General features: G+C 44.0%; 1 protein-coding gene across 2 annotated transcripts in view; it reads left to right on the forward strand.

Moving 5' to 3' along the window:
* Positions 1 to 10,757, forward strand: part of CDHR2 (cadherin related family member 2) — a 226,687-nt gene extending 215,930 nt beyond the window's left edge. For both annotated transcript variants that reach the window (XM_044277398.1, XM_044277397.1), the window contains exons 31-32: positions 8,266 to 8,317; positions 10,238 to 10,757. In XM_044277398.1, coding sequence (XP_044133333.1) covers positions 8,266 to 8,317; positions 10,238 to 10,363 — 178 coding nt within the window. In that variant the 3' untranslated portion in view covers positions 10,364 to 10,757. The remainder of the gene's footprint in view (positions 1 to 8,265; positions 8,318 to 10,237) is intronic.
* The last annotated feature ends 391 nt before the right edge of the window (positions 10,758 to 11,148 follow it).

Consider the following 11,148-nt stretch of genomic DNA (forward strand, 5'->3'; position numbering starts at 1 on the left):
AAAATATCTGTGACTTTCTGTGTACTTTATTTGCGCATACACTTACAAAACCTGCGCTACTGTATATGTGTCATACTTGCAAGCATATATAGCATTTAATATGTACAAGGCGAGCAGTAAGGGACAGGGAAGTGGCCGTGCTGCTGATGGTGCATGCAGAGGCCGTGGCCCTGGGCGCCGTAAAACTGTGCTTGCTGCCAGAGCACAAGAAACACATTCATCCACGATACATAGCTTCATGTCCCAGTTTGCATGGCGTCACAGGACACCACTCTCGAAGTCAGACCAGTGCAACCAGGTGGTCGGTTGGATTGCAGCAGATAATGCTTACAGTCGGTTAAGAACCACCCTGTCTTCCATAAACTCCAGTCTCAGTAGCCAAGAGTCTGGTCAACCGAATCCTCGCCCTGATCCTTCTTCCTCCCACCATGGAGAGTTTTGGCAAACAAGTGATCCCACACTCGGATATTCTGAGGAGCTCTTTTCAGCGCCATTCCTTGATTTGGTCCTCTCGCCAAGGCCTCTTGAAGAGGGACATGAGGAGATCTTGTGCCCTGATTCCCAAACTCTTGAGCATCCACAGTCACAAGAAGGTGACAGCAATTAGTGTTTCACAAGGTGAATGATGATGAGACAGTTGCCAATAAGTCAACTGCAAATAGTGTCTCAAGAGGTTGATGATAAGGATGAGATACAGTTGTTAATAACTTAGGTTGTTGTTAGGTCAACAAGTCAGGAGGATAAACAGAGTGAGGAAGTGGAAGAGGCGGTGGTGGACGATGAAGTCACTGACTCAACCAGGGAAGGAGGCAAGCCGAGAGAGGACAGCAGTACAGAGGGGGAGGGATCCGCAGCACCGCAACAGGTTGGAAGAGGCAGTGGGGTGGCAAAAGGGAGAAGGCAGGCCACAATTGTTCCCCGGAGCACCCCCTTGCAGTAATCTCTGTTGCCAAGTGGTAGGTGTTCCGCAGTCTGGCGCTTTTTTAAGGAAAGTGCGGACGATAAAAGTATTGTCATTTGCAACCTGTGCCGCACCACCACCAGCATGATCCGCCTCATGGCATCAAAGCACCCTAAAAGGTGGGCCGAACGCCTGGGTCCACAATCAGTGTCTGCGAGTCACACCACTGCCTCCTCTTTCCTTGTGTTGCGTGCTGGTCAATCCCCTTCGCAAGCACCATCAACTAGCACATCCACTTCTGTGTCCCAGCGCAGCGTACAGATGTCTATACCCCAGGCCTTTGAACAAAAGCGCAAATAATCAGCCACCCACCCACATACCATAACACTAAATGCACACCTTTCCAAATAGCTGGCCCTGAAAATGTTGCCATTTAGGCTTGTGGACACTGAGGCTTTCCGCAGCCTGATGGTGGTGGCCGTCCCGCGTTAGTCTGTCGCCAGCCGCCAATGTTTTTCATGTTGTGCAGTCCTAGCCTTACACCAGCATGTGTCCTGTAACATCACCCGTGCCCTGACCAACACAGTTATTGGGAAGGTCAACTTAACGACTGACACATGGACAAATGCTTTTGTCCAAGGACGCTACATTTCCCTGATGGCGCACTGGCTGAACGTTGTGGAGGCCGTGAGTGAGTCGTACCCTGGGATGGCACAGGTGCTACCGATGCCAAGGATTGTGGGCCCTACTCCCATTAGACTTTCCACCACCACCTACGTTAGTGGCTGCAACCTCCCCTTCTCCTCCTCCGCCTCCTCCTCCACTTTCACCTCTGAATTATCATCTTGCAGCTCCAGTCAGACATCAGTCAGTAGCTGGAAGCAGTTTAGCACTGCAGTGGGCAAGCGGCAACAGGCTGTGCTTAAACTGATCTACTTAGGTGACAAACGGCACACTGACGCAGAGCTGTGGCAGGGTGTAAGGGACCAGACTGAGCTGTGGCTCTCGCCACTCAACCTACAACCAGGCATGGTTGTGTCTGATAATGGCTGTAACTTGGTGGCGGCTTTGGAGCTCAGCAAGCTAACACACATCCCCATGCCTAGCCCAGCTGTTTAACCTAGTGGTTCAGCGGTTTCTCAAAACCTAACCCAATTTACCTGACCTACTGGTGAAGGTGCGCCGCTTGTGTGCCCATTTCTGCAAGTCATCGTCAGCTTCAGCTGGTATGGCAATGCTGCAGCAGCGCTTGCAATTGCCAGCTCACTGACTGTTGTGCGACGTGAGCACACATTGGGAAACTTCACGTTTCACATTTTGTGAGCAGCAGAGGGCAGTAGTGGAATACCAGCTGCAACAAGTTTGTCGCCTTTCCAGTCAGCTTCCGCTCTTCACAAGCAACGAGTGGGCATTGATGTCTGACCTCTGTGAGGTTTTACGCAACTTTGAGCAATAAACACAGATGGTGAGCGGCAATAACACTATTATCAGCGTAACCATCCCACTTCTGTGTCTACTCAAATGCTCGCTGCAAACAATGAAGGCGGACGACGCTTTGCATGTGGAAGAGGTGGAAATGGGGGAAGACAGTACACAGGGTGATAGCCAGACCACCCTCAGTTTGTCTTCTCAGCGCGAAATTGGATGATGAGGAGGAGGAGCAGGAGCAGGAGATGGTTGCCTCCGCTAGAGAGGGTAGTACCCATGGAAGTTTTATTCCATATGTTCAGTGTAGATGGGTATTAGAGGAGGAAGAGGATGAGGAGATTTAGAGTCATCCTCCTGATGAGGACAGTAAAGTCTTGTCTGTTGGGACTGGCACACATGGCTGACTTTATGCTAGGCTGCCTTTCCCGCGACCCACATAGCAGTTCCAACAGAGGCAGGGCAACAGTCTCCAAGGCCTGGGACAGTTTCTGACACCTCCGCAAGCACCCTCAACCTGATGCGTGGCCTAGTGTCACAAGGAGGGAAACATTTTGGAAGATGGTGAAGGAGTACGTAGCAGACCGTGTCAGCGTCCTCAGTGATCCCTCTATGTCTTACAACTACTGGGTGTCCAAGCTGGACATGTGGCATGAACTGGATCTCTATGCCTTGGAGGTGCTGGCCTGCCCTGACGCCAGCATTTTGTCAGTGTATTTGTCAGCGTTTTGTGTATATTTAGTACTGGGGGCATAATAACTGATAAGTGCATCCAACTGTCAACTGAAAATGCTGACCGGTTGACTCTTATAAAAATGAACAAGGCCTGGATTGCCCCTGACTTCTCTACTCCACCAGAGTAAAGCGGCTGAACATAAAGGCACTCTAAATGTGGCTTTTATGGTGTATTGAATACACTGTATTCCCATGCACCCCTTCCACCACTAAAAAAAGGTATATGGTTCAATCTTCCTTTTATTGTCCTCCTCCTCCATCATATCAACATGCTTATTAGGCTGCCCTTGCTCCTAATGTTTTAGAGGGTCAGGTCAGCAACAGGCCCTCACACATAATGTTTGAGGGTCACCAGCAGGCCCTCCCCCATAATGTTTTTGAGGGTCATCAGCAGGCCCTCGCCAATAATATTTTAGAGGATCACCAGCAGGCCCTCGCCCCTAATGTTTTAGAGGGTCAGCTCAGCAGCAGGCCCCCTCCCCTAATATTTTAGAAGGTCATATAAGCAGCAGGCACTCGTCCCTAATGTTTTAGAGGGTCAGCTCAGCAGCAGGCCCTTGCCCCTAATGTTTTAGATGGTCACATCAGCAGGTCCTTGCTCTAATAGTTTTTGAGGGTCACCAGCAGGCCATAAATGGTATGTATGATGCCCTCCTTTATGTGTACTAAAGGGTGTATTGTAGTGGCGGTTTCTTGTAATTTGTGGCAGCCTTTCACTTAGTGCATAGGCTTTATGAGTGTAGGAGTCCCGCTACCTGAACAATTGTACCACAATGTGAATGAGGTCCTCCTTTATGTTATACACAGGTTGTATCGGAGTGACTCTTCCTAGTCATTTTTGGCAGCACTTTATATACAAGAAAATATACAGGAACGAATGTTTCCTAACAATTTTTCCTCTAAAATCGATTTTATCTTTGGTTTTGTGCGTATTATTGTCAATCTGTAAAAGTGGCGTATTACTCGGACAGCATCGTTTCCAGCAGCGACCTGGGAGTCCAAGATACATCCATACATCCTCCCCATGCTGTTCCCGAACCATTTTGGTGGTTTTCCCTCAATTTCTGACCTTTTCCTATCAACCAGACACCCTCTCCTCTTCAGAGCAAGGGGTGCCTGATTTCATGCTCAGGTTCTCCCAATGACTTCCATTGTGCTCGGGTGCTCGGTAGAGCACCAGAGCATCCGGAGGTGTTCTACTCGAGCACCCGAGCACTTCGGTGCTCGACCAACACTAGTCCCCAAGCGTCTTGTGACCCAGCAGTGATATGCCTCTTAGGGACTTGTCACCGCTGAGGCTAGTCATTTGGAAGTTTACAGACAGGGACCAGAAGACAGTGAAAAGAGTCAGGGACTCAGGAAGTCAGAACAGAACAGCGTGGTTTAGGTGAACTTTGCTTGTGGTTGGTGGACACTCAAATTAAAAAAAGGGTAGTAAAGTGTGCTAACCTTTCTAAGCTTTGTAGTCTACTGCATTATGTTAAAACTATTTCAGCAATCTGATATGAGGAAACAGCAGAAATTTATTGAGGCTCAAATAGCGCTAAAAATGTTTTTCACCTATAAAAAGATAATAAAAAATATATAAAAAAAATAGCAGTGGAGACACTAAAAAGAATTTGTAAGAATTTTGTAGTTGGGAGTTGGAGAATTAGATAAAGTAGTTCAAGACTATGGGTCTTGAGTAGTGTCAGATAGATGCGGTAGGTTGCACATAAATTTACACTATGTAAAAAGTGATAGCGCTGTGGTAAAGTGATACTGGGCTACCTTATATGGACTGATACAGTGTGTACAGATTGGGTATAAATGAATTCAGTATGTTACTGATGAATAACATTAAGTATACATCAGACCAAAGCAGGCCAAAAGATGTATCAGGCATATACTCGCAATGTCACAGGATTTAAGGGTTCGCCAATTAGCCAATTCTGGTTGTTTGACTGCGGTGTCCTGTATTTGCCAAAAATAAGTCCCGGCAAGCTCGCTTGGCATGCAGTACACAGTTATAAATACTTCAGCCTGGAGTAAATGCAGTAAGAAAAAAATATTGGTTGCAGGCCAGTGTCTGGTGGCGTCCCACCAGATGTGTACATACTGGCCACTATTACCTTACTGGGTATCCGCTCTATGGCTGTTTGTTCTCCCGGTCTTCTGTCTCTGCAGCGCTGTGTGTAGCGCTGGATGCGCTCCGGTATTGCGTGGGCTTCTGGGATTCTGGATGTGCGGGAGTGATCCCAGGAGATCTGTTATTGCTGGAAGCGCTTCCAAGACACCAATGTGTCTTTGTGTGTGTGCAGATTTCTTTCACCAGACGCGTTTCGAAGTCTTAGACTGACTTCTTTATCAAACCCCACTGATTCATCAGAATCGTACTGAATTAATTTATACCAAATCTGTACACACTTTATCGGTCCATATAAGGTAGCCCAGTAAGCCCATTGCCACTTTGCCACAGCGCTATCACTCTTTACATAGTGTCAATTTATGTGCAACCTACCGCATCTATCTGACATTACTCAAGACCCACAGTCTTGAACTACTTGATCCCTTTCGCGAACTCCCAACTACAAATTTCTTACAAATTCTTTTTAGTTTGCATTATATATCTATTCATAAGCATCCCAAACAAACCAATGCACTGCCCTCAGATAGCACAGAATGCTACAGATACTGTAGACTTTAACCAAGCAAACCATCACACCGCTCCCTCACTGATGGATAATGAGTGCACATGTTACATCTCTACCCATCTAATACAAATAACAATGCCAACGCATTATTATAGCAAATAATTTGTGGCACTAGACACCCTTTATTAATTACACAGCACAGCTGGGTGAGCCAAACCAATTATAGCGCCTCACATGGTAGGCCAGGGGAAGCCTGGTCCTACCACCGACTAGGAGTATGTGGTGATTGCACATCTTTGAGCCACTGCTGGACCACCCTGACCACTCTTGGTTATTGGCTGACTCTGTTTGAAACCAGAGCTTTGCCTTGCAGAGTCTCCCCACAGACTAGAAACAGTGCTTTTACCTCACAATGGCCCAGAGGAACCAAAGCTCTGTGTGTGATGTGCCACACTCATGCCTTACAACAGAACATTTACATTAAAGGGAACAAAAATAATTTTTTATGTTTAACATATTTTTAAATTCCTTTTGATGCTGTTATTTTTCATTTTCCATGTCACTTTTTATTTTTAAACAAACACCAAAAATCCAGCAGTTTTTGCACTGGCCACTATGTCTAATCATTGGCGCCACTTTATGGTTTGTAACGCTCCGTACAGTTGTAGAATGTATTGGCTCAGATGAGCTGAAGTTATTACTTTGTGAAGTCTCGTGAGACTTAGGGTAATAACTTCAAAAATGAATTTCTACTGTAAAAAACCTTTAACCTGTTAACAAGGTACAATTTCGGCTCATTAGAGCCAATACATTCTAATAGTGTACAGAGCGCTCTGTACAGTATTCAAACAAAGTTTTATACAAATTGGCTTTGGATGTTTCATCCAAAGTAGATTTACTCATCCCTGTTGATGACCTATCCTCAGGATAGGTCATCAGTATCAGATTAGTGGGGATCTGACACTCGGCACCCCCGCCGAACAGCTGTATGAGGAGATGGAGCGTGTAGTGCGTGCGTGCCATCTCCCGTCTTTCTTCCTACTTGCTGCTGCTTTGCCATAGGCATAGGCAGTGGTGAGCAGAAAGGGAGATGGCACGTGCACACTCATACAGCTGTTCGTGGGGTGCAGGGTGTCAGACCCCCTCTGATCTGATATTGATAACCTATCCTGAGGATAGGTCATCAATATTAAAAGCCCGGACAACCCCTTACCTGCCTACCTTGAAATCACCCAACATTACCCCACCCCTAATCCCTTCACCCAATTACCTTTAAACCTATCTTCCATTCTAAGACCCACCCCCCTATGGTTCCCTTACCTCTTCCATAAACAACTTAGTGCCACCATCTACGTTTTCCTTAATGGAACCCCTCTTCCAAACTATCCCAACCTAACAATCTCAGTCTTCCCACAAATGCCTTTTGTTTCTCGGGGCCACATTGCCCTCCTTATGGTTCCTTACAGTCATTTTGCTCATTTGTCACTGAATAACTTTCTAAATGTGTTTGCTAACCTTTAAAGCAATAAACAACTGAGGTTCCAGATACATAAATTATCTGCTGATGTTTCACACTCTTTGCTATCTTGTCAGATCAACACATGAATATACTGTCTATGATCGGGACTCACCTTAAGGGTATACACAGCAGAATTTTCATGTGGGTTTGTATGGAAATCCACAACCCATTTCACGCCTTGGAAAAGATGTATAGCAAAAATAGTGTGGTCGCATGTTAGCCAGAAAAAATCTATGTGATGTTAAATACTTTTGCGTTAAAATAGACAAATGCATTATAGCAGTGATACCTGTATTGGGCTAACCAAAAATGTTTTCTGTTTGCAAGCTTTCAGAGCACAGAAGCTCCTTCATCAGGCAGTATACAAGTGAATGAGAAAGGCACAACACTTAAAAGATGTCACAGACATTTGTACATGGGGTGATACATCATTAAGCAATACAACTTCGGCTATTTCCACAGATAATGGCAATAGGGGTTAAGACTAAAGGTCCCCTTTACATGGGATGACAGAGCAGTAGATTGTCGGGAAGGAAGAGTTCATTTATAACAATATGCTGCTCGCTGGTGGAGGAGACCGCTGTATTTACATGCAGCGATCTCCTCCTCAGTATGGGAATGAGCGATCACTAATGCCATCGCTCATCCCCATAGACTCGTTGTTTGCCGGCAGCAGATCGTGATTACACTGCATGATCTGCTGCCGGCTAACAACGATTTTTGTGTGTGCAGAAATTATTGAATTACCCGATGAACGAGCAAATCAGTGGTAGATTTAGCTTGTTAGCGATTATCTTTGCGATTCTCAGCCCGTGTAAAGGGCCCTTTACAAATTAAGGATATCTGGAGTCAGTCTAAAGGGGAGAGGGAGGAAGAGTGTCCATGTGGTCGGTCAAAAATCCAGGTGTCATATTGAGTCCTCTTTTTAATGTTTGGAATGTTGTTATCAGTTTGAATTACCAGATTTTTCTATCCCAGATGGTCTTAAGCAGGGATAGATTATTTTTTTTTATATATTTTCTTACATTTTGCACTTTTTTTCTTTTTACCAGTGTGAATTCTGATTATGACAACATACTTGAAAAGAGAAATGTATCTTATCAGGTGAGTGAAAATGATGTATTAGACCAACATTAATGTACTATCTTTCTTACATTTTATTTTATATTGTGTCTGAATTATTAGATTTCACTTGGAGTGCAGTCTGAGTTCTTGAGCTTCAACCCCAAATACATGATGAAACCTCTGTAATCACTTATCATGTCTAGATTGAGTACCTAAAATGAGTCAGTCTCAGGGTAGGACCAGATGTGGTAGATTGCGGGTAGTTGAGTAATCAATAAGAAGCACCCAAAAAATCTGTGGCCTTGTACGTTGGATTTGTCTTTTGTTCTTAGGGGAGATAAGCCACCACCAGAGAGGTCAGGTAGCTGCTTACTCCCCAGTGAAAGCACATGCATGCTCAGCCAAGTCAAATGTGCATGTGTATGAGGGAATCGGGAAGAAAAAGTTTTGGCAGACGTTTATAGCCAGCTTTAAAGTCAGCCTATGCAGGAATCCGCAAAATATGAATACGGTCTGTGTTGCATCCGCATTATTTATATTTTTTTGCAGACCCCATTGACTTCATCCATATTTTGTGAACAAGTATAGGACATGTTCTACCTCGTTGTGGAACGGATCATATCTGTGCTTTCATTCCGCAAAAAGATGTCCGCAAAATGCGGGCCATGGACCTGTTGAAGTCAATGAGCCTGCAAAAAAATGCGTCTGACACACAGACCACATCCATATTTTGCGGATCTACGACTTGCGGACTGCGAAATACATAAGGTCATGTGCATGAACCCTTATGGAGCATCTTTTCTCAGAACACTATGTTGTTTGTTGTACACTATGTTACTTCTTCTGGAATGTTTGAATAACTGGTTGTTACATTTAGCTTGGCACACGTAAATTCACACTCTGACACTGTGTCCAGTTTGTGCTCTCAATAGATTGTGTAGGGACAGATTCTACCGACAAGCGCACAGGTATGGAAGCAGGGAATTGAGCTCTTCTGCAATGTGCTCAGTTCAGAGGCGTTGTAGTGAGAAGGGGATTGTTTAACAGAGGCTAAATAAAAAAACACATACATCTAAGACAAGCCCTTTAAAGGGAGTCTTTCACCTAAAATCACCATTATAGAACACTTAGTTAAATCTCCTTTATTTTCCCCATATTAGAATGCTACCTTCCATATTGCTGTCCATTGACGATTTTCTCAGAAAAACACTTTTATTCAATATGTTAATTCTCTTCTGAAGGTGCGGCCGGTGCCCAGGCCCCTTGTCGCTTTTCATACGAAACCCCTCCCCTTTCACCCATCTGTGCAGGCGCAGCAAATCTGTTGAACGGCGCTGGCGCTGGATTTCTCACTAAGAGGAGGACGTAATCAGAAGAACCTAGGGCGGGCCAGAGGGGTGAAGGTGAAGGGGTTTCATATGAAAATCACCGAGGGGCCTGGGCACCGGCTGCATGAACGCCACCCGTGGGCACCTATAGAAGCTAATTAACATATATAATAAGTGTTTTTCTGAGAAAATCAGCGATGGACAACAATATGGAAGGTAGCATTCTAATATGGGGAATGTAAAGGAGATCCTGATGTCAGTGTTCTATAATGGCGATTTTAGGTGAAAGACTCCCTTTAAGGGTAAAAAATATTTCCTTTATGTTAATCACTGGAAATTTCATTTACTTACCTTTTCATAAAGGGTTTGTCCAGGATTAGAAAAACATGGCTGTTTTCTTCCAAAAACAGCACCACTCCTGTTCTCAGGTTGTGTATTGTATTACAGTTCTGTCCCAATGATTTCAATGAAGCTGAGCTGCAATATCAGACACAACCCATGGACAAGGATAGTGCTGTTTTTGTAAGGAAGCAGCCATATTTTTCTAATCCAGGACAACCCCTTTAAGAACTTAAGAACTTTTGTTTTAGGTATATGGGATCCACTAACAATTTCATTTTTATATACGCAGGACATAAAATCTGAAACAAATGCCTCTAGAGATAGTGGACTTGGGGAAGAGCCTCTGGCAGCTGCTATTAATGACAGAGAACATATGTCCTACAGTAACACAAATCTAGACACCACTGACTTGTGATGTATCCATATAATGAGACACTAAGCCTAAAAATCTATGAACTGCATGCTAAGCAGGCGATCACATTGAAGTCTTCAAACTGTACTTAATTCTGTGGAGATGCTGACGACAAAGGTTCCCAATAGGAATTCCAACCGGAAGTAAAGAAAATGTCTGCCAATGTTACTGATCATTACCTACTGTTGCATATCTCCATTTCTGAGAATCTCCAGAACGTGTATGCAAGCAAATTATATTGGTGGATAACTCTTCTTCTAAACTTCATTTTTATAAAGAATATCTGGAGGATGAGCCACTCTGCAAATAATTGCAATATCTATAAGTTGTTTATACTGTTTCTGCCACTTTGCCAATGCTTTCATAGCCACCAATACCTTAGAAATAAAGAAATTATTAAGGAGTCCTTATTATTATTATTAAGGAATACAGTATGTGCATTTATATTTATTGATTTATTATATTAGAATGGTATTAAAGGGGTTGTCTGAGATATATATATATATATATATATATATATATATATGTATATATAGTGTGTGGGGATTCACTCTGGTAGTTAGGGTAAGCGGACGCAGTACAGCGGCAAAATACAAGCTCGTAATTCAAACTTCAGTGTTTATTGTCTGTGAAGGTTCTCATTTATCAAGGCAACTGGACTTACTGTAGATTTCTTCAAAACGTTTCACTCGTTCTTCCAACGAGCTTTCTCAATTCTGAGTGACTGTACAAGAATTCTGGGAATAAATATGTAACTGAATCAACATCTTGTAATTATACCCAGCATG

Source organism: Bufo gargarizans, chromosome 2 (genome assembly GCF_014858855.1).
Source record: "Bufo gargarizans isolate SCDJY-AF-19 chromosome 2, ASM1485885v1, whole genome shotgun sequence".
NCBI lineage: Eukaryota > Metazoa > Chordata > Amphibia > Anura > Bufonidae > Bufo > Bufo gargarizans.